Source organism: Equus caballus, chromosome 1 (assembly GCF_041296265.1).
Source record: "Equus caballus isolate H_3958 breed thoroughbred chromosome 1, TB-T2T, whole genome shotgun sequence".
NCBI classification, from domain to species: domain Eukaryota; kingdom Metazoa; phylum Chordata; class Mammalia; order Perissodactyla; family Equidae; genus Equus; species Equus caballus.
The window spans coordinates 19,754,450-19,779,170 of record NC_091684.1 but is presented as its reverse complement, the minus strand read 5'-3'; the positions used below and the strand labels follow the sequence as shown (position 1 = coordinate 19,779,170).

The following is a 24,721-nucleotide window of genomic DNA, read 5'->3' as shown; positions in this document are numbered from 1 at the left end:
CTGTGAATAGAAGTGTGAATGAGGAATGTTGAGAATCGGCTCTAGAATAGCTTAATTGGAATTTTAAAGAGAATCTTGTTTATCATTGATACCATAGAAACAACTAGAAAAGATAAGTAAAGTCTTCTCTGATCATATCTCTATATATAATAATTTGCTAAAAGTATGTTTGCTGTCTTAGAGATTGATTGCATAAGAACCAATCAAATGTGTAGTTGCCTAGTGTTCTGTAGGCCAATGTGGCCGATGTGATTTCTCAGTCACGCTGATCAGTCATTGCCAACCAACGTGGACCTAACTCCACGTGCCTCTCCTTTTCCTGCACGCACAGTCTCAATTCAGGACCATAAACCACCAAATGCTCTGATTAAGAGTAATCTGTAAATGACCTAGAAAAACTCAAAATCCACAGAGGAGTGGCGATTGAAAGGAATGCTTCAATGCATATAGACAATAAAAAAGAAAAAAAGGAAGAAATCCTCTACTGCTTCCCTGGGAGGGCCCCTGCGATGTGAGCTGTAACGAATATTCTGCATATGTCTCCATTTTGTCAAATCTCATTAAAGAGTCCTCCTGCTTTGTGTCAATTGAGCTGTCTAGAAATCATTCATCATTTTTAGTGTAAGAAAAAATCATGCGGTTATTTAAATAATATCATATTAATGTTAAAGTTCAGCTGTCATTTAATGGTATGGCTTAATCAGATGTAGCATTTAGGAAAAATAGTTTATTCGGGCTCCACGTGGCTTTCAGGTTGGCAGATTCAAATAAGGATTTATGGGTTTCTAAACCAATGTATTTCTGTCCATGTTTCTGCTTGATGTACCTCACCCTTTTGTGCAGGACACTGCAGACAGTTATTTCAACAAATAAAGCATCTCCTCATATTGTGTTTGAATAAATTTGCAAATCATTTAGAGAGGGTGAAGCACAAACAACTTCTACAACCTTTGACTGGGCCTTCTGTAGGGAAATCACGCTAACGTGGTTGTTTCATAAGCTTGCAGAGGAAAATTACTCTGCTGAAATCTACTTGGAGTTCTCTTTGTAGGCCAACTCAGTCAGTCACCAGCTCGTCACCTTTTGGGATCTATGTAGAATATAAACAGAAATAAAAATCCCCAGATAGACAGCACCTTGCTATGTCTGAGCTAAGGAAAGGCTTAAGTCCACCTGTGCATTAGGGTGACTGTTTATTAGTAGGCACAACTGGGCTCTTGGTATCAGCCAAGGTGCCCAGGTACTTTTCATCAATGCTGTAACCTAAGTCTGGGAACCAAATGCGGATAAGTGGTTTTGTTTTAGTTTCTAATTACTCTCCCACATGATATACAATTTATTTTGGACTTGGGGAAAGGCAAATATATTTTATCAACTTCTTTACTTCATTATTTTTTATTATTCCCTGGGAAAACAGTCTGGAGAAATGGAACTAGAGTTTAGGTGCCAAAGTCTTTCATTTAATGCTCTGATGTTGCGTCCTCTGTTACCTCCCCCCGTTCCACAGCATTTACTTCCAGCACTGGGGAGGTTTTATTTCAGAAAGAGAAGTCACATTCTCTTATCAAAACTGCATAGCTACATCATGTGTCAACAGGTGCTTCTGATTTAGGAAAAGTTGTAATATTGAACCATATGCTCATCCGTCACCTTCACAAAATGTATAAAAGAAATGAACGTCCTCTTTGTGCAGGGTAGGTGTTTACCTGCATGCAACATAAGCTTATTTTCATATGATAAATTCTGTATGACTGAGAATAGTTAAATATTCTACAAATATACCAAACCAAGAAATTATTTTATTTAAAAGAAACACTACCGATTATTTTTAATTTTTTAAAGTTAAATTGTTTTTTAATTTGTAAAATGAACAAAAATGGCATGCCATGGCCCCTTATTTGGGTAATTTTACTTATATTGATTAGTCTATTGTGAAGACAGCTGAAACCAGTGTTCCACTAGTGCCAAAGTCTGGATGTAAATCCACCTGATTATCTGTAAGACTGACCAAAAGCAGAGAGGGTAATAAAAACGAGTAAGGGGCAGCCACTCCATTCAGGCTTTTTAATCTTTGATCAACTTCAAATGAGGTGAAAATTCTGTTTCCTTCCTCCCTCCCTCCCTTTCTTTCTTCCATTCTGCCTTCCTTCCTCCCTTCCTCTCTTCCTTCCTTCTTTCCTTTCTTTTTTCTGCTTATTCACTTCCTCAGCAAATAATTAATGCCTGTGTACAAGGCCTTGGGGATCCTCAAATGAAACCAATTTAATCCTTGCCTTCAGAGTGCTTCTGTGTGGTAGAGAATATGTGCGTATAAAATGCTGTGAGAATTCATAAAATTATCCATTTCTCAAGGAAGCTATTGAAGATTCTACACCTCCAGTTAATCCTTGCTGGTCATTAAAAAGGGCACCAGGACAATAAATAACCAATAGAAAATATGATTTAAAAAGCTATAAAACCAGTGTGTTTGGAAAAAATTAGAGAACTGGAAGGTGATTTATGGAATCATAGCATGAACAAGTTTTGAAAGAAACTAAACTATGCAGAAAATATTGAGATATATCTAGCTTAGTGCGATAGCAGCTGATTCAACCAGAAGAAGTCAATAAATTATTCTGCATGTAACTACACTATGCATATTACCAAAAGAAAGCAAACAAAGGAGAAAAATTGGTCCATTCAAAATTATAATAGTAGTAAAACTTGACATCAGAATGCAGATATAGCTGATTTCCTGGAAAGTAATTTTTCTTCAGGCTTGACATAAGATGGAGAGCTACCTAGGGACAAACTGGTCATTTCCTGACTATGTAGAGAGAGTTTTAAATAAGTGGTATTCAGATAATAATGAAAATGGTCATGAAACAAATGACCTCATTCATGTAGTGTCTGGGGCCAAAGAAATGGATTGTTCATTGACTTTCACAAAATTTGATTATTATAATTGGTTATCTTAAAGTGTCACCGTAGCACTGAGAGACGTACATGTTGTTCTTCATATATTTGCATGGATGTGCATGTTTGTGTGTGTTGTTTTTCCCAATACATTTAACTGGGAAGTCTTATCAGATCCAACAGTGCTGGCTATCAGTGAAAATGAAAATAGAAGTTTTCCAGATTTTCAGTCAGGAAACGAAGGACATCATGATTGTATTTCTTTTTACTACTGAAGAGTGAATAATTTATCCGTAAGAGTGTACTGGTTTCTAAAAGCATCTGAAGGGTTCCTTAGAAATGTAACAAAGTTATAATTTGAGATCTCCATTGACATAAATTTGGAGGACACGTTACTAATTTATGTTGGCTCATTGACTGCATATATATACTGGCAAAAGTCTTACAAAAAGAAATGGCATATATAATATTTTTAAAAAACACCTTTTTCTGTATGATTACCTTAGTATCAAATAATTTCCTCTCTCCTGGACACTACCTATATTTGCCCCTACTATTTCTACAAATTAAAAAAATCAGAATATTTCCTTCAGAAAGTGAGTGCTGTTTATCCTTCCAGCATGCATGGAGTAACTTCTTAAGCATGTAACTGTTGAGAGGTCTTTTGCAATTAATCTGTAATATCAACAAAGCAGATGGTATTAAATGCAGTTGACCTAACTAGCACTATTCATACATTACTATTTAACACATGTATTTTTGCTAGAGCTACTTCTGAGTCAATCTGGGGAATAATTGCCACCCTTCATTGCTATCACATTTTACATTTTAAATATGATTTTGTTGCTTTGGTAGAATGACAGGTAAAACATCAGGAAAACTTAAATATACTGTCAGAATGATTCCTAAGGGTAAGTATACCAGAAATACCAATGCAAGACCTATAAGCAACAGAAATATAATTTTTTTAAACCAACAGATTTATTCTTAAAGAAATAGGCCATGACTTCTCTAAAAATTCATTCTTTCCCCCACCCTTGTTTTGCCCAGGAAGCATTTTTTTATATTTTAATTGTCCTTATTACAATGTCTTGAAAATTCAACAGTAGAGAGTTTTCAAGACTTGTGAGAAAAATGTCCTTGAGAATTTACTCTCGACTTTTATGCAGTGAACAGTGTGTCTTCTCTCACAGTACCTTATATTTACATTTTACCTTTTCTCTCGTTTTTTTTTTTTTTTTTTTTTTTTTTTTTTTTTTGCTTTTCTCAGTTTATCTCATTCCTCTTTCTTGGCTTGTTTTTACTAGTGATGAACATGGGTCCTGACCTGAAATTAGTATAGCAAAATCTTAATGTCTAAGATATTCTTCCACTTTTAATCAAGCACTTATTCTTTCAGAAGAAAATGACTGAATTTGCTTCAGATTCTTTAGACTTAACAGATTTAGGATCTGAGCTTAGAATAATGCTACAAAGAGAATTTAAAAAAAATCTTGGTCCCTTTTGTGTGAGTAAATTTCTTGCTATATTCTTGACTCATGCCTTTGTCCTATGACCTCTTCAAGACTGACGTGGGTGATGTTTATACCAAACTAAAGAATGACTTTAGATTTCTTTCTATATATTTCTTTTTTAATAACATTCTTGTAGCTTTAAATGTAGAATATTGGTCCTGTGTCAGACATGTGAATGCAGCATGTAGAGTTATCATCTTGGATTTCTTTATGTATGTTTCTCTTTCAATAACATTCTTGCAGCTTTAAACATAGAATTTTGGTTCTATGTCAGACGTTTGAATGCAACATCTAAAGTTAGCTATCAGTGATAACTCTACCAGCAGCCCTAAGTGTGTGTCTGACCCTAACCATACTTCACACACATTATCTGACTTAAGAACCCTGTGGAGGAAGCACCATGTCCCCATTTTACAGATGAGAATAACTGTGCTTAGTGAAGTAAACTATCTGTTGTTGCATACATAGAAAGCTACAGAATGAGGATATGAACTTAGCTTGCTCTTTTGAACATACTACACAAAAGGCTCTCAGAGCCAGTTTTCACTAACTAGTGGTGAAATGAGAAGAATAAAAACAAACTGGTGAGTTTTTGTTATGCAAATTGTTACTGTTATATGCTGTGTTATAATTCCATTTCTTCTGTAAAATAATTTCGGTAGTGAACAATTTCCTTAAAATAGCCAATTGTCATAGCAAACGGAAAAATAAATACTTGGAAGTATAAAACGTTGGCAACCATATGTCAGTTTCCCTCCTTTCTCCGCCTCCCCCCACATTTTACTGCTCTGGGAAATTCAGAATTTCAAGACCTGTTATTATACGTTATACTGTATCTTTTAGTAACAAGGACACTGCTACTTATGCACTCACTGATAGCTCCTGGGTGGCAGGCACTGGTCTAGGCACTTGCTGCACATTATCTTATTTCATCTTCGCGACGACTCTGTAAGGCAGCTATCATTACTCCCGTTTGAAGAAAGAAGGAACTGTTGTTAAATATCCTCCAGCTATTCCTGAGCAGTCTGCCTCCACAGCCTGTTCTTCCTCCTGCACTGGACTGTTACCCTTCTCCTATGGAGCATTAGTAGCCTCACAGACAGTCAGACAACTGGCCTGGATGGGCAGACAATTGCTCTTGAACGCAATGAACAAGCCCTACCAGATCCCACTATTTAGGATGGGCTGAAGGCACTTGGTCTGCTCTGTGCGGACTCAAGCTGCCGTGTACCAATGGAGTCCCAAGGGGATGTGTTTTTAAGGAGTCCTTTAGAATTATTCTATTTTTGAGCATAGACTGTGTGGCATTAACTAGAACCAGCAACAGGGTGCAGGAGGCGAGTCTGCAATTTCCTTCACCTCCAGTGTTCGACAAGTATCACTGTTAGGAAATTTTATTTTTAGATATAACTTTGTAAAACCTGGAGCCTTACTCTCATTGGAGAAAACAATCTCGCTTTTATTTAATTATTCAAAATGAAATTTCTGTGTATGCCTCAAGAGTCTATGCCTTAGTGGATAAGAAGTAGGCTCTGGACCTGGCTCTGCCAATCTCATTCTCTGTACCTCAGTTTCCCTGTCTGTAAGGCAGGGATGACAAAATTCTTATGAGGGTTAAATGAGTCTGTACATGGAAAGTACACACAGCAGTGCCAGATACATAGTAAGATTTCAAGAAATGTTGAAATGTTGATTATTGTCATCATCATTGCTAAAAAAAAAAAAAAGCCTGGGAGAAACCACCAAAATCAAAATGTTAATTAGTAGTTATTTTAGATTGATAAATTTTAAATGGATGTTTTTAAGTTTATTTTCCACTCCCAGATTTCCCTAGTAATTTTTATAAAATTAAAAATTAATAATAATAGTCAAATCCCATTATTCTTTCATGTCCCTTTTCTGTACTGGGACCACCACTCTCCGTCCCCACTCTGACGCTCACTCAGCAACGCTGCTTGAACTACCCCAGCGCAGGCAGAGTACTGCTCGGAGCAGAGCAGCCCTCCAAGCTCAGGCCTGCGCTCTCATTTGGACAGTTCAGGGAAGGAAGCCTCCTCGTCGTTGGTCTCTATGCCTCTTCTTCCCATCTTGTGTCCTTGTAAATATTATTGGCCACTTTATTTTCCAAAGTGCAAAACTAGTTTCTTCCCTACTTAGAAGGCTGCCAAGGTTCCCTGTCACCTGCTGACACGTGTCCTCCTTAGTCTGATCTCCAGGGTCTTCGAGTGAACATTCTAGCCTTATTTGGGGCTCCTCCCTCTGGGTGGACCCCATGTCCCTACTAGAGTTAACTACTTCCCATCTCCAAAGCTAGCCTTAACTCTTCACTAATTCTATACCTTTGCTTTTTCTGTTACTTCTACCCAGAATATTCTCTTTTTCCCACCTGTCTTAGCTAGAGAATCTTCTGGATGCAAGTGACAGAAACCCAAATCAAATTGGCCATAAACAAAAAAAAAAAAGGAAATATGTTATCACATGTAACTAAATAGTTCAAGGGCAGAAGCAACTTCAAACACAGTGGAATCAAAGGGTTCCAACAGTGCCATCAGGACTGGTCTTGCTCTCTCCATCTCTCAGCTGTGCTCTCTATTGTATTGGTTCAATCCTTTGTTAGGGTTTCTCCTTGTAGAGACCAAGGTTTTGCCAACCATCTCAGTGACACCTATTGAATATAGCACTTTTTTCTTCCCACTAGTTCCAACCAAAGTTGTATCTTAGAGTCTTATTGGTTCTGCTTGGCTCAGGTTAGGTAAAAATCCCCTTAATTTATGATCTGATGTTTTAGACCTGGGACCTCACGCAGGGACGGACACTTGTACTGAGAATAGACAAAGCATAGTTCCCTCAGAAAAATCCAGGAGCTTTTACTAGAAAGGGGAATAGATACTGGGTAGACAAACACAACAGATATTATCTTCGGAATGTTCCAGATGAACTTTTATCTGTACTCTAGATCTCAGGTGAAATACCACTCTGTCCATCAAGTCTTTGTGAGTCTCCCAGCCAGAAATTATCTGTCTTTGCTCTGATCCTTCACACTAGTTTGTACTTCTACCAAGGCACTAGCATCTTCTGCTCTGCATTGTATATATTGGAGTTATTAGCAATTGTGTCTTAATTTTCTCCCAGATCTTTTTTATCCCCTATCTTATCCCCAAAAAGATTTTATATAGTTCCCCACAATATTGTGCAACCAGCTGAAATGAATAGGGGAGAACATCCAGGTGAAAGAGATCAAACAAAATGAGGGAAACCCATCAGTACCCCTAAGACTTCCCACAGACGCCTGTACAGATTATCTAGACAGGCTGAAAATGTCCTACCTAAAAGCAAAGCAGAAAGCAGAGGATCCACAATGTTTTATAAGATGAAAAGAACCCTTGGTTGAGGTCAAGCATAGCCTTTCTTTTTTGTTGTTGTTTTATTTTATTGAGGTCATATTGGCTTATAACATTGTGTACATTTCAGGTGTACATTATTATATTTCAGTTTCGGTATAGACTGCATCATGTTCACCACCAATAGTCTAATTTTTGTCCCTCACCATACATATGTGCCCCTTTACCCCTTTCACCTTCTCCCTGTCCCCCTCCCCCCGCCAGCAGCCATTAATCTGTTCTCTTTATCCATGTGTTCCTTTGTCCTCCACATATCAGTGAAATCATACGGTGTTTGTCTTTCTCTCTCTGACTTATTTCAAAACATAGCCTCTCTTGCCACAGAGACGGGCCTTTGATAGAATGGTTACAGGGAGGTGGTGACAGTTCTTGTGGCACCTCCCTGCCCTGAAGAGAATGAGGAGTTTCTGTGTGACCAGTTCCCTTCAGGGTCCTCAGGTCTGGATTGTAAGCCACTCGCAGTCAGCAGCCTCGTCGCATTTAGCACTGGGGCGTGTTATCCTGGCACAGGCCTGATCCATGAATAATCTTGGGAAGAATGGCTAAGAATAGTTTCAGAGTTGTCATATAGGTTCACATGGGTGTAATTTAATTGAAACCCTACAGGTTTTTATCTACGGCACTTTGGCTACAGGGTAAACGTGTTCACTCAAAGATAAAATAAGTAACCACAATAACAGAATATTTTTGTCCCTTATTTAGTCACAACAGAAAAGCATCTTACATTTTTCTCGGTTGTGAGCCACAATTTGACCTAATTCTTGAATTACCTTTCTTTTATGATTCTTCCGTTTTTCCCCAGGAGACATGGCTCTCTTTCATGCGATGTGGAATATGAAGGGTGCACTTTACCTTCACCATCAATGCCTCCTTTGAACGCAGCCTTGAGCTGTTAACTCGAAGCAAGGGGCCATAGGCCTTCCTTATAAACAAGTAATGGAGCCCTCAGCCCCCCTTGTAAATGGCTATTTATTAACATATACCATCACCAAACAACCTTTTACAATTCCAGGCCCCCACACCATTATACCACTGTCTGCTCCATTGTAAGTTGAGGGAAGCCTTTGGCCATCTGTTTCATTAAATGCCAGAGGCAGTGAACAATATCTGAACTTTATAAAGCAAGTGTCAGGGCTTCTCCCTTCACAAATCTCCCCCTTCTTCTGCTGCCACCGCCGCCACCACCACGACCACCACCACCACCATATTTTTTTGTTTGAACGCTCACATTGTAAATTAGTGTATTCACACATCCATTTTAAAAGGCTCGCTGTGTTATAAGACGGGACAAAGCAAGCTCAGTAACAGCTCTTGCACAGTGCAGGTGGTCGAGCTAGCTGCTCCCCAGATCAAAAGTCAAACAACTCTGAAGCTTCTTTTGAAAGTGCAGTTAGGGAGACAAGGCCAGGCTTATCTGCACAAACAAGAACGAGTTATAGATAGACATCGCAAATGCAGGAGGACAAAAAGGGGTTTCATAATCTTGCAGGATAAGAAAACCTTCTGGTGCTGACAATTCTGAGGGCATCTCTGGAATATGTAGCTTTTTTTTTTTTTGTAAAATTAGTCTTTTATTGTGCGGCGATTGATAATTATTATTTATGCTTTTGTGCTGTTCCTAAAGTAGCTAAGAATTTTTTTAAGCCACCTTAGGGGCAGGAAATGGTTCCTTTTCATGGTTACATTTTATTTTTCAGCAGCATTTAAGGACAGGCTCCTATTTATACCACACAAGCAGTTTTGTCTGTTGTAAACAAAGTAAGTGGCCGGGAATTGTGCTTTCCCAGAAATGTTTTCCAGGGAAGCCATAGTAAGAAACAACTGTGTACATCTTCAGAATTTATCATCTAGGTATTAAGAAAGAATTCTTTGCTTTTATGGAAGAGGGAAAAAGACCCTCTGTTTGTAAAGAAATATATTCAGTATCCGAAAGTGTAATTCAAGTATTTGTTAAATTGCAGAAGTTGGCCACCTTTCTGGTATTAATTGAGGTTGTTTCCGTTTTTTATTTTAAATTGTCTGTAACATTTTTTGACAAGATAGAAGCTGAAATGACAGGAGGCATCATCATTTTTTTAACCTCAATATCCTATTTAAAAAGTTAGTAACTTCTTTTGCAAATTTATGTGAAGAACTTTGGAACTAAAGTATGAATATCAATGGGGGAAATGCCAGAATGGTAAATTTTACAAAAATTTTCAAAAGAGCGTTGAAGAGGCTTGAATTACAAAAGAACAGAACCCACATCCCCTGTAAAATTATAGTTTACCTAGGAAAAAGCCACTCTACTTTCCATCTACTGAGGCCTTAATGATTTTTATGATGAAGAAAAACACAAAACTATCAGCTTTTTAATTCCCAAATCAGTTAAAGGTGTCTAAATCAGGTCCCGAAGTACTTTCATGAAACCACACTCTGTCTCAAGGTGTGGGGCAGTGGGCCCTACGCTGGGGTGGGTTTCATAGTCTCTGAACCGCTGGAGTTTTCTGAAAACGTGTGTGTGTGTGTGTGTGTGTGTGTGTGTATAAGCATCTTTCTGGGAGTTTTCCGTAAAATTTTCAAGAGAGTCCACAACCACCTTCAAAAAAATTGAGAAATGAGACATTGTTACAGAACTATGTACAATGTCCTAGCTAAATATTACTTAATTACTTTGATATTCTGGCTTATTTGAAATGTGTTGGCCTACACGAAACGCTTATTTAGAATTTCCCGCAAAGTTTAACAAGAAAATTTGCAGGGATGCTTTCTTTGGGAAATCAGATAATTTATCAAAAATAAGTCCTTAAAGACAATCCTAGCAATTAAAATTTATGTAGGACCTTATGGTTTGTAAGACACATTCACATACTTTATTTCATTCAATGTGATCTTCATAAGAACTCTGTGAGTTGGTATTGTTATTATTATCCTTATGTTCTAGATAATTGAGACCTACAGACGTTGAGTCTTGCCCAATGTCATTCCACCAAGATGGGGCAAAACTTGGACCAATACCCTCGTTTTAGCCACGGAAACCATGTTTTTAGCAGCCTCTTAGCAGTAACAGCAGCAGCAGCATCTTCTTGAAAGCAAATATTTAATGTTACTGTGTAAAAGGGAATGTGTTAGGCATCAGAGATTTGACACACTCAGAACTCTGCTCCCAGGTAACTTAATATTTTTAAGAAACAACAATACATAGTAATTTATGCTGTATGGTGAGTGAGAGATAAATGCAATGACAGGAAGGCGATGACAAGGAGAGGGAATCTCTGGGGCCTGTGGTCAGTTAAGACTTTATAGAGGAGATAGTTGTATCTGGGCCTAAAAGTCACTGCCTAATTCTTAATCCACACTTGGGGTAGGCTGCTTCCCTTTTAAAGGCAGCTTCAAGGTAATAACTCCCAGCAGCAGAATTTAAATGCTGGGGTACAGTGTCAGAAAAACCTATTTGACCACAACTATGTGGAGGGTACACAGGAAGTTAACAAACAATTTGTAACTGCATCTACTCATAAAGTAAATATCTAAAGGCTTATGGAGAATTTTTTTTAATTGCAGTGGAATTTAAGATTTTCTTGAAACAAATAAGAAAGGCTTGAAGTCACCTAAATAGTTCTAATTGTAAACAATTATGAAAAACCTTTTCACACCTTTTACCCCAATTTTAGAAAGATATTGAGGATTTTCACATACTTTACTAAAATTATATACTTATAAAATGTTATAGCCTTTGAAATTGTATTGCATGTTGATTATACCTACTATACAATATGATTCATGAATAGATATAAAGAATGTTGGCAGAGTACATGAATTATTTTATTGTGGCATATTAATTAGCTGATAAGTGTATCACTTTAAAATATTGAATTTTTTCACATATGCCAGTTAAATCTTCCTCACTGAATGGGTTTATAGAAATTTAGTTAGTAGAAAACTTGCCCAGCCAATAAAGAAAAGCATTCATTTTCCATTCTGTATACATGATCTGAAGCCATAGCTTTTTAGGTCTTTTAATCTGTTTGTTCAAGGCCAAGCTATTTATATGGATAATTTTAAAGCTTCTGTATAAAGAAAAAGAGAACACTTTATTTATTCACTGGGGTTTTTATGTGCCTTGAAATTGCATAGATAAAGTATTTTCAAGCTCGTGGATCTGGAAGAGATGAAAGGTCTCCTGTTTTATAAAGCTTTATGTAAGCTTTTCAAATATACAGTTTTCTCTTGGCTAGAATTTTTTAAATAAAACATTTTTCACTGTTATAATTGGAGTTTGATGTGAGCATCTTTTTCCTTCTCTGAATTACATGTTAAATTATGTGTTTAAGATCGTTTTTATTGCGTTTTTACCTTCTGGATTTTAATAGTTCTCTTGTTGGAGAAATTAATTTGCCAATTCTAATTTTTAGTATTGCACAACTATTTCATATGACTATGAGCGGAAAACCCAAAAATCAGATTTAAGAGTCTAACTTGGTTTTGCACCATATTGATATGAAGATGAAAAACTATTTACTTCCCCCTCCTTAAGAACTTTTGCTAAGCCTGGTGGACTCAGAAAAGGAAAAGAGGCATTTTTGAACTCTAGGGCAACTGGATCCAGACCAGTTTCTGGGTGAACATTAGCTGCTGTTAGCTCTGCCATGTCAGGGCCAAGAAACAGCTTCCCCTGGCTGGAGCATTCCCAAGCTATCATGGCCAGCAGACAGGTGGGGAATAAATATTGTAGAATGGTGGGACATTTGAAGAGCAAGCTCCCGATCCCCAGGACTCAATTTGGACAGGCTTCACTTGGAGCAAACAGGTGTTCCTGGGAGAAACTGTTCTCAGGTGGCTGGTGGGTGCCATTCTTTCACACACATGAAAAGTTCCCCTTCCCTCTGTCTGCAGGAAAATTAGAATTAACTACAGGTTTTCTTTTGAAATGGAAAAAGAGAAATAAAAATATGGCACCAGGTTTTGGCTTCGACTGGATTTCCATGGAGTATGTGATCTATGATGAATGATGAGAATTCTTAAAGCAAAGCATCCTTGTAGTTTTTAACATTGGAGATGCTGTAAAAACTGAATGAATGCAAAGAATCTTTTTACCAAAGTCTGTACCTATAAAATGGAATAGGCTTTCCTTCTATTATTAATTGTTCATTCACCAAGTATTTGGTAAGCACTTGTGATTTTCTAAACACTAGGTTAAATGCTGAGGATAGAGTTAAGACAGAAAAAGGCCCTGCCCTAGAGGGGCTTAGCCTGAGCTGTAGAATAGTAATGGATTGGATGATGAAAGTGAACCTGACTAGTCTTTGGGAAACTGGATAGAAGGTAGTCGCTGGCATCACAAAGATTTGTTTTTCTGTGACGTCACCATAATGAGGATATGGCTAACATTTTATTTGGGGGCATTCTTTTTAAATCACATTTTTCCTATAAAACATAAAATAATAATATTAAGGGAAATTTTTTAGAAGAAAAAAATTGTTCTTAATCCCTCTACCTTGAAACAAGCTACTCCCTTGGTACAAGTCTTCCCTTCCACTCATTCAGTCATGATCCATGTATAATGTTATACTGCTTTTCTCACTTAATATTGTATCTTAAATATATTTCAAAGTTTCCACATAGTCTTCATAATTGGATTTTTCCTAATTTAAAAAATCTAATAATAAAAGTTTTTTTAAAACTCTTATTTTGTAGGGAAGAAAAAAAGCTATCAAGAAACAGGGAAACAGTTATGCATAATCACACTGGTGAATGGCAGCAACTGTTAAAGTTTGGGCATTTTTCATTCCAGTCTTTTTGTATGCATTTTTGTATGTATTTTGTTTATGTAATTGAGATCATACAACATATACTTTATATTCTGCTATTTGCATTAAGGGTATATTGAAAGCATTTTCCCATGCCATTAAAAACTCTTTGTAATTCTTATTTATAGTGGTTGTGTAATATTCTCTCATAGGAATATTTCCTTTATGTTAAACACTTAGATTTTTTCTGGCTTATGGCTATACATTGAGATTATGTGTCTTCACTCATAGATTATTTTTGTTTCTTCGTGTGGCATCCTTGAAGAGAATAAATGCTCATCTCATTTAGGACTTCTCTGTTCTTGAGGTTTTTTATTTGTTTGGTTGCTTGGGGGGTTTTTTTGCCAAGGAAGATTCACCCTGAGATAACATCTGTGCCAGTCTTCCTCTGTTTTGTATGTGGGTCACTGCCAAAGCATGTACACCAACAAGTCGTGTAAGTCTGTCCTTGGGAACCAAACCCAGGCTGCTGAAGCGAGCGTGCCAAACTTAACCACTAGGCCACAGGACTGGCCCCATTCTTGAGTTTTTAACTTTCTAATCTTGTAGTCAGCTAGCATATATCTTCAAGTAACTTTTTCAAGAAAAATATATGATTTGGACATATTCTGATCCTCACATATATAGGAATTGCCACCAATTGCACATGTATGACACGTACATATGTATGTACCTACATATATTGGGCTGGGTATAATATTTTTAGATCCTGCCCTTCTTAGAAATCTATAAATGTTGAGCTATTGTTTTCTGACATTTAATGTTTCAGGTCAGCAGAAGGGTAGACCAATTTATGGTACTCTGTAGTGACATGTTTGTAGGCTTTGTTCTTTGTTTCGGTTTGGTTTTATAAATTTTTAGAATTAAACAGTCTATCCGGATGTGTCTATGTATGAGTCTATTTCACTAATTTTACGTGGATTGCAAGAACTTTAAATCGTCAAATTCAGGTCTTCCCTCTATCCCTCAGGAGAGTTTCCTTTAATCATATCTTGGGGGCTGGCCCCATGGCCGAGTGGTTAAGTTCGTGCACTCCGTAGCAGGCAGCCCAGTGTTTCGTTAGTTCGAATCCTGGGCGCAGACATGGCACTGCTCGTCAGACCACGCTGAGGCAGCGTCCCACATGCCACAGCTAGAAGAACCCACAACGAAGAATACACAACTATGTACCGGGGGGCTTTGGGGAGAAAAAGGAAAAAATAAAATCTTTAAAAAAAAAAAAATCATATCTTGGATTATAGCTTCGGTTCCACATTTTCTGGTTTAAGGAACATCTGTGATCCTCACATTAGACCTCTATTTTATATCTTCCATCTTTGTCATTTTTTATCATTTTTTTCTCTTCTTTTTTTTCTCATTTTATTATCTCCAACATCATTGATTCCACTTTTTGTAGCATCATTTCTACTCTTTACTGCTAAATATGTGAATATTAACTTTGCTCTTGCATAGCTGGTTCCCCTGAAATTTTTTCTTTATTTCACCCATCACTTCTTTTACTCTTTCATCTTTTTTAAATCTCACAGATTCTTACTTTACAATTTTCTGCCCCTCACTTTATAAAGGCTCTAACCTCCTACTGTTTTTATTGAGGATATCAAACGATTTTCAAAAACATTTTTTGGTTGTTTTAGAGCATAATTTTCGGAATTACATTCTTCTTCAGGCTTTTTAGAATGTCCTTTCCTTTCCTTTGTTTTATAGTATCTTTATTCCATCATCTTCATGTTGTTTTGAGTTTTTATGTTATTTGATTACTTTTTAAAACCTTTTCTTGGATCTGTAAATGGATGGCAGCTTTATATGCTCAACTTCATCTAGAGACAGTCCTGTCTGCAGACTGTCTTTATGGCAATGAAATGGGACTTCTTCCTTCTCCCACTCCTTTACATGAAAAATATCTAACCCTTAGGTGTACAGCTGTCATCTCCTTTGCTCCCCATCACCACAGACAGACACACTTTATTTATGGAGACCACACTTCCCAGGATTCGTTGCATTACACCATACCTTGCCTATCATTACCCAATATTGAATTTATTGTTTTCCTGGGAATTCCAGTTTCTTACTGGCTATAGAAAACAAACAAGAGGAGGAGCGTGGAGAAAGAGGAACGAATATAGCAGTCCAAATGCCTCTTAAGTTGCAGCATTTACTCATAAGAGAGACAGCTGCTCAGTTTCTAGTTGTTACAGACCTTGCATTTGTTATCTAGTAGCAGACTTTGTGGGAGATAGACTACTGCTTATGTTTTTCAGCCCAATTCATTTTTTTGTAGTAGTTGGAAATCCTTCTAGGCTCTGGAAATTTGGTGTTGTACATTTTCATCACCTTCTATTTTTTCATTCCAATTTAATGGGCATTTTGATAGGTGCAGCATCAGGAGCCATCAACTAGCCACCATTTTAAACTGGAAACTGTGGGTGATCTTTAAAATTGCCCTAGATAACCATACAGATCATTTCTATAGCTCAACTCGTGGGCTTGTATGCCTGGGTGGTCTTGTTTTAACTGTTGCTATTTAATTATTGATGATTTACTGACACAAGGCATGGAAGCCTTAGGGAAAATGAAATCCCACATGCCAGTTTCTTTAGATGAATCTTCTTTGAGGTTTAAGTGTCCCTCTAAGTAATATAGTGAGGCAGGATTTAGGGAGTCATTCCAAATACTGCCTGGGAAAGTCAGCCGTGGCATCTCTGTTCATTGATGGAGTCTACTGATGCACCTTGAAGATGAGGCATGTCTGCCTGTGCTTCATGTCATGACAGCTGGTACAGGCCTGTGTCCTGTAGGCCAGGCATCCTCACACATTTCCATATTCCCCATTTCCCTTCTCTGCCCCTCCTGGGAAAAAGTCTAATCTCCAACAATAAAAATGACTTACCCACAGGAACTGATTTCCCCTATTGATGCTCCTATCCTGGGAAGCGTTTATTAGGAAAATGGTAATTCACTCCCCAAATATGTGTGGGGAACTTTACTCGGTATATAGGGATGGAAGATGACTGTTGCCTTCAGAAAACTCACATTCTAACTAGAGAGAGAAAAGGAATGCAGAAGAAGCGCCACCTTAAGATGTATGGTGACAGAAACCTCAGTGCTCAGTTCCCTAAGTCTGGAGATTATTGCCAGCTTGGGGGAATTGGGATGAGTTTCACAGGTGACTTGATGTGTGTAGGGGCCCTTGAAGGAGAGGGACCAGATTTGCCCAGGCAACGTTAGAAGAGCTTCCTGGCTAAGGAGATGGCATGAACCAAAACGGGAAGGTAGCATTTTGCAAGGCAGGCATGGCGGATAATTCAGATCCGCTCCTTATTGTCAGTTCTGTGATTTCTGTCTTTCATTTCCGGCTGTTCCCATTTTAACAGTAGAGTGCGGGTCACTTCACAAAACATTTGCAGTTGTGCATAACTGTCATCTCTTTCCCATTTTTACCCCCCACTGGGAAGATAAAAGCTTGACTAAGTGATAGTGACCTGTAAACCTACAGTCTACTTTTTCTTACTATCATTATTCTTTTTTGGGCACCTACTATGTACTCTGGGCAGAATGAACCTTATTAAAGGACCAAGTTCTTCCATAGTTTTTATGTAGCTCATTGATATGTTTATTTTTGTAAGTTCTTATTTCTTCTTGAACATCACTGATTGCAGTGTTTCTCTAAGGATTCTGAAGGGTATTACAAGTACAAGTGAGGTCATATGTATGTAAGCAGAACAGACCACCACCAAAAGTTGGGATTTTTCTTTAGGGGCACCATGCCATCGAAAATACCATCCAGAGGGGCCTACCTGGAGACGTAGTAGTTAAGTTCACGCATTCCACTTCAGTGGCCTGAGGTTCACAGGTTTGGGTCCCAGGTGCAGACCTACACACTGCTCATCAAGCCATGCTGTGGCAGCATCCCACATATAAAATAGAGGAAGACTGACCAGATGTTAGCTCAGGGACAATCTTCCTCAAGCAAACAGAAGAAGATTGGCAACAGATGTTAGCTCAGGGCCAATCTTCCTCACACACACACACACACACAAAAACGACCATCCTGAGGGCCAGCCCCAGTGGCCTAGTAGTTAAGTTTAGCACACTTCACTTCAGCAGCCAAGGTTCAGTTACGTGGCACAGACCTACACCATGCTGTTTGTAGCCATGCTGTGCTGGCAGCCCACATGCTAAAAAATAGAGGAAGATTGGCACCACTGATGTTAGTTCAGGGAAATCTTCCTCAGGAGGAAAAAAAAAAAGCTGTCTTGAGCCAGTGCCCCAAATGCCTCTTTTCAGGCTTGTACTCTTGATCATGAGGCTTTGCTGGCTCTTCAGATGCTGTGTGGGCACCATGATGACCTGTTGTTGCAGCTCTGCTGCATACGACATCATCATATTCTTTGCTGAGAATAGGTTGGTTTGGGGGTAGAGGGGAGCTAGATCCTGGAGCAGTTTAGAAAGCCACAAATCAGAGAGCTGGATGGACTGGAATCAAACTTCACAACACTGACTGAAACTGGCCTGGGCCTGCTACTACCCTTTTTTTTTTTTTTAAACAATAGTCTAGCTTTAATAGAGCTTGAAATTTTTAACCAAGTTTTGCTTTGGGGAAAAATGTCTTAACCATGTGTCTTGTCAAGATGTCACTGTTTAAAATTTTTCTGAATGAAAGTCATCTCTCAGCACTGGGGTTCTTTCTAGGTGCACACCTGCCTTGTTAATGAAGTTCTCTGACTTTTGTTATTTCCATTTGCAAATGGGGATACTTAGCAGCCAACCTTGGAAGGAGCAGCTGTCCTCATCAGCATGGCTAAAGGGTTGATGAAATACTTGCAGGTACCTGGCAGGTACTGCAAAATCCCTTGGCCTTTCAAATCTGTGAGGAGAAGGAAGTGGGAGCAGTCAACACAGACATTAACTGATGGGTGACAGATAAGCACAAGGTCCTGGCTGGTCATCCAGTCTGTGTGATTTCTGATTTGTATTTATTACACAAATAGTATTGTCAAAGCAAAAGAAAACATTTTAAAAGGCAAAGAAAAAAAATCACTCGTAACCCAACACACCTACAGGATCTTTTCCTCATTTTTTTAAGTCTTAATTCATTTGTTGACATTTTTCTTTATGTGGCTTTAATACAATTTTAAGTTCTGCCTTTTTCTTTTTAACTTAACATGATAGCTTGTGTTACTATAGTCAGTTTGATATTGTAGTTAGTCTTTTCTTTTTTAATTAAGTTATTATGACATTTATGGAGGTTCAGGAAAGCCTGGGAGCATGCGGTTGGCATTCACTTGTTTTTCAGAAAATTGAAGGGCTGACTCTAATACATCTTAGAGCTCCTCAGCCTCATCTTGAAGAGCACTCTGAGTTTTGATAATTGCGTCCTGAGATTTATTTGTACCATTCTATGCTATCCGCACAGACATATATAATTTTGCATATGTTAATTTTAAGGTATTTCATGATAATGAAATTTATCTCTGGTAGAGATAAATGTGGTGGGTTCTAGAAATAGCCCCGTTTTCCCAAAGTATTCCCTACTGGGCTGAAAGGTAATCACTCAGCTTTATGCATCGTCTTTGTCAGATGTCAGTACTTGATAATTTAACCCGTATGGATCATGGCACCTACTTGGTGCTGTGTTAACCAGGCAGAATTTGTCTCCGCCTTGCACAGAACGCTGAGGGTCAGCCTAGGGTAAAGGAGGTTGAGAGAAGGGCTCCGGGAAGGGTGGTTTTGGAGCTGCCTTAGAAGAATGAGATGTAAGCTGGGTGCCTTGGTAGGAGGTGCTGCACAGCCAGGGGGCAGCATGGGAGCATTTTGCACCTGCTAGAGGATCGAGAAATGGAAGAAGGGGGCTGAACGCAAACGTGGCCATTTTTCCTGAGCCCAGCCTTGGGAAGGATGATGGATGACTTCTTGTCATCTTTTGTATTTCCTCGGGGGCAGCTAAAACAGAATCTTTCTACTGAGACCAGAGGTTGGAAACTGGAAGTCTGTGGGCCATAAGCAGCCTGCGGAATTTTTTTTTTTTGTCTACGTAGTTTTGTTTTGTTTTGTTTTTAAAATTGGGATATTATTTACATATAATAAAATTCACATATTTTAAATGTAGAGATGAATGAATTTTGGTCATGGTATACAAGTTTGTGACCACCACAAGACATAGCCCAGTTTTCTCACTCTAAAAAGTTTCCTCCAGTCCCTTTGCACTGAATTCCCTCCCTAATCCCTGTCCCAGGTAGCCGCTGATGTGCTTTCTGATGTTAGAGTTTTGCCTTTACTAGAATTTCATGTAAATGGAATTTTACAGTACATAGTCTTTTGTGTATGACTTCTTTCACTTAACATAGAGGTTTTGAAATTCATCCAGGTTGGTGTGTATGAGTATTTCATTCCTTTTAGTTGCTGAGTAGTATTCCATAGTAGGGATATGTTACAATTTCTTTGTCCATTCACCAGTTTATGAACGTATAGGTTACTTGCAATTTGGAGCTTTTATAAATAACGGTGCTATGAACATTTGTGTACACATCTTTTTGTGAACATGGGTTTTCATTTCTCTTGGGTAGATATCTAGGGGTGGATTGCTACGTCATATGGTAAGTCTCTGTTTAATTTTATATGAATCTGCCAAACCATTTCCAAAGCAGCTGAACCATTTTGCATTCACATAGCAGTGTATGAGAATTCCAGTTGCTCTGCGTAGTTACTCTTAAAACATTCAAAATAGCTGTCAACAATTAAAACTCAGAACCCTTTCGAGGGGCAGATGGTCGCCAGTTCACCGCAGTTCCTATTTGATCCATTTTGCTCATTTATGTTATCCACTTCTCACCTGTGGATTTAAGACCGCTGCCTTAGAAATTCTTCTGAGCAACATTACGTCCCATGGTGTGTGGCAGGGCATCATGGTTAAGAGCACAATCTATGGAGAAAGGCAAGTCTTCGTTGGAATCTCAATCTTAGCATTTATAAGCTGCCACTTTGGACAAGTTACTTCTCTCAGCATAAGTTTCTTCGTCTGTAAAATGCTGAGGATACGTTATTCAATGTTTTGTAGTAAAATGAGATAGTACAGAGCATGTCAAGCGCCTAGCACAGGGCCAGGCCCATAGAAAATGTGCAGTAAACGTTGAACATTTACTACCTATTAGGTTGATGATATAGTCCAGTGATTCTTATATGGGTAGTATCATGTATTAGATGCGTAGTATAGTCCAGTGTGTGCATCAGAGAGTCACTTGCACAGATTTTTTAAAAAACATAGACTCCTGTACCTCCCCCCTCAGATCTCATACAAAATCACAATCTCCTGGACTGGACCTGAGCAGGTACGTTGTGTAAAAGTTCCACAGATGATCAGGATGAGCATCCTGGTCGACAACCATTGGTTGACTGGGAAGATGGTAACAAGGAGCCCTACATTCTAAACTCAGTTCTGCCGCTAACTACCTGTGTGACCTTGGGCAAATCACTTAATCTCTCTGAGGGAGCAAGTTTAGCTGAGATCTGACTCTAGCAAAATTCATCTTTCACAATCACTAGTTTCTTCCTGGTAGACAGTGGCTAACAGCTGGAGACTGATGAGTTGGAGGTGATTGATGGCTATGCCTGCTTCCTAAGTAATATGTCAAAACGAAGGCAAATCTCAGACTGAATTCTGCCACACATAGAAACACATGTTAGCAAGCAGGCACAAAAACGGCCACCCACCTTGTGCTGTTAGGCCCAGTGAAGTCCCCGTCCTCTGTCCCGATGGGAGAGTGCATTGACAGCAAGTTGCATGAAAGGTTCACTCGAGGCAGATGTGAGAAGATTCTAGCAATGGGAGTGGGCTAACCTTCTAGTCGAAGTCAGGCAACAGACCCCTCCATTGAGTGGATGGACACACACTAAGTCAGAATCCTGGGCAGAGAGCACATTTCCGGGAGGTAGCAATTGGGGTCATGAGATTCCAATGCCTCTTCCATGCAGGCTCTGAGAGTGCTGATGACAGTATTTCTAGCCAGTCTACCTGGCTTCCATACCATTTCTAATGTGCTCATTAATAATTATTAGTTATGCTAATTAAGGGTAACTAATTAATAAGATAAAGATAGCTGCCACACTTGTGGTAGCTGCCTCTGGAATATGGCTTTTCATTAGTCTTTTCAATGTGAACTCAACACGCCTGGGGTGTGTATTCCCCATAGGCCACTTCAGTCATAAACTCACTCCCTGGGGGGCTGGCCCCGTGGCTGAGTGGTTAAGTTCGCGCGCTCTGCTGCAGGCGGCCCAGTGTTTCGTCGGTTCGAATCCTGGGCGCGGACATGGCACTGCTCGTCAGACCACGCTGAGGCAGCATCCCACATGCCACAACTAGAGGAACCCACAACGAAGAATACACAACTATGTACCGGGGGGGCTTTGGGGAGAAAAAGGAAAAAATAAAATCTTTAAAAAAAAAAAAATAAATAAACTCACTCCCTGGGCTGTGGATTAAAACTAGCTAATGCACACATATATGTCACACTACACGAAACTATGTTAAAGTTAATTACAGACAGTGTAATAGATGATTCCGAAGTTCCATCCAAACCTAAGATTCAACAATTCTACCTATGGAGGGTCCTAATAGTGTACTGCTTTTCAGCACAACTTCGCCTGGTCCTTAAGTCTCCTCTTTCTGGGAACTTCTCGGATCCTCCAGGCCAAGTCAGTGCCCTTCCGCTCCCCGTGCTCTCCTGGAAGTATTCGCCTTTTTCATGGCAGCTTATTTCAGGCCAGGGAACATACACTGAGGACTCCAACCTTTGTAAAATGGCGTCTTTTTTTATTTACTCACACTGATCTGCACTATTTCCAAACTTCAGCGATTTGAGTAGTACCATCACGATTTTTTTTTTCTTGGCCCTATCTGTCTAACACCTTTGCTGCTTTTTTTCATTAAATTGCTGCACTTTGTTTTAATTTAAATACCTTCTTTATTACGCAGAATATTATCCATGGAATCATAGTTCAAATGTACTCGTTATGCATTTTTTCACATATTAAAATAAATGCATAACTAAATATCTTAAATAAAGTGTTAAAAGTGTTAATGAATATTTAAAATAAAAAGTAATCATCTCTGTGCTGCCTAAAATCAGCTCTCATACCTCCCACAGTCTGCACGTGGCACTGTGGGGACCCTTGCTCCTCTGCACTTGTGGGTTTCCTTGCCATCTCCCCACTAGCCCATGAGGCCCTTGAGGGGAGGACCGGCTTTCATCTCTGTATCACCGTGTCAGTAAGCCTGGTGCCTGGTGCATAATATGCATTCGATAAATGTTTGATGACTGAACGTCTCTATCACAAATGCAATCCCATTAGCAAATAGGAAGATCTGCCATTTTCTCTTTGTTTGCCAACCTCTGATAATTTAAGCACTCAAACATGGAATCAAAACATAAGGAAGAACCAAAACATGTAGAAGTGAGGTGATACCTGTTTTTCTACCTCCTGAAAATGTTTTTAAATGACAGGCTATTTTTCATTTAACTCCACTAATGTTAAGTGGGCAAAAGTTAAATGATTTAAAATTGTAGGCAATTTTGTAAAGTAAAAATTTACCTGACACAAGGCTCAAGTCACCTATACAATGTAAAATGTAAAGAACTTTAAGAGGGAGTTTCCAAGTAGAAAATGGTGATGGAAAAAGCAGTGACCATATGTCGTACACCTGAAACTAAGACAATATTGTATGTCAATTATACTTCAATTGAAAAAAGCGGTGATCAAATTGTCATCTCAGTTTCCTGGAGGAAGGACAAAAAGAGAATTCAAAGGCCCTTGTTACTCTCTTTTTCCTGAGTGCCACCCTTGGGGACGTAGGAGCTACTTCTACACACGCAGAGTCTCACCTGGATCACATGTGCTCTTTAATCGCTGCCCTTTGGAGGAACCAGGCATTCCTGATCCCAAAGGGAAAATACCTCATCTGTTTGAAGGTGACCTGTCCCCTCGTACCCTGCCCCCATCCCACTTGTTCAAGGTCCTACTTGCTTGCTTTGTTCTCTTGCGCCCAAAGCCTTTTCCGTCCACAAGAGCAGGGGCTGAAACGTATTCTGCTTTAGCTCCGCTGTGCCTTGCTAGTTCCTGGGACAGAATGGACACTCAGGAAACATGTGAATGAATGAATGAATGAATGAATGAACGAAGAAACGATCCATCAAACAACAGAACAGGTGAACTACGACTTTGGTTTATATAAACCTTACTGACTTAACTTCCTGCATTTTAGTGAAGATCTGGAAGGAAACACGTTTGGAGAAAACTGTCTAATGTCTGGAAGCATGCCTCTGGATGGCAGAGTTAGTCTCGTCATTTTGGGTGAATTTTTACTTCTAACCTCCTTTAAACAAAGTTTGATGACTCAATCTTTAAAACCTAGTCAGTCTTACTCAATCTGAGTTAGTCCCAGAAAGAAAATGTTCCAAAGCAAATCAGTTGACTAAAACTTATAAATTCATCTTCCACTTATTGGAGTCTCTTTAAGTTAAGGAGGAATGTAACACATGAAATTTTTTTGAGGTTTGTCTCTCCATGGGCTTCCAAAAATGAAACATTTAGACTTAGAAAAATATTTATCTTAACGTGGTACCTACCTTGAACTCTTCTGTATGGTATTTACTGCTATCATTTCAGATTGAAGCATTTGCATTTAATTGCATAAAGCATTTGAGAAGTTCAAGATTTCTAGTTTGAGGGTTGATTAATTCTATAAGCATTACTAAGAAACATATTGAATAGAAGAAAAAGGGCATAAATATTTAGATATATAAAAAGCATCTAATTTTCTTAAGCCTTTAAAAAAGTTGTTTTTAATGTTTAAGGTGAGAAACATAAACGGACTTGCTGGTTTATTTGCATTGCTTTTGCTTTTTTCCCATAATTGCTGAGGTTGTTTTGTTCATAAAAAGGGAAGCAATGCCAACATCAAGAGTTGGCCGGTCTCGATTTGGGATCTTGTGAAAGTTCTCTCACTTACTTTAAACACACGTCAAATGTGGCATCAGTTTATTATCAATAGTTCCTTCTTAGACTGTTTAGAATCTTGGTCTGGCTTATCCCAGGAATGCACAGAGCTCAGGCAGAGGGAAAGAACATT

At 38.7% G+C, this 24,721-nt stretch overlaps 1 protein-coding gene across 6 annotated transcripts in view; it reads left to right on the top strand.

Moving 5' to 3' along the window:
- The window catches only part of VTI1A (vesicle transport through interaction with t-SNAREs 1A), a 342,609-nt gene that overhangs the window by 203,386 nt on the left and 114,502 nt on the right, over nucleotides 1–24,721 (top strand). For 2 of the 6 annotated variants that reach the window (XM_070220523.1, XM_070220515.1), the window contains one exon: nucleotides 13,487–14,816. The exons of the other annotated variants lie outside the window; for them this stretch is intronic. In XM_070220523.1, the coding sequence (XP_070076624.1) occupies nucleotides 13,487–13,679 (193 nt within the window). In that variant the 3' untranslated portion in view covers nucleotides 13,680–14,816. Of the gene's footprint in view, nucleotides 1–13,486; nucleotides 14,817–24,721 lie in introns of those variants that run through there. 6 annotated transcript variants of the gene reach the window in all.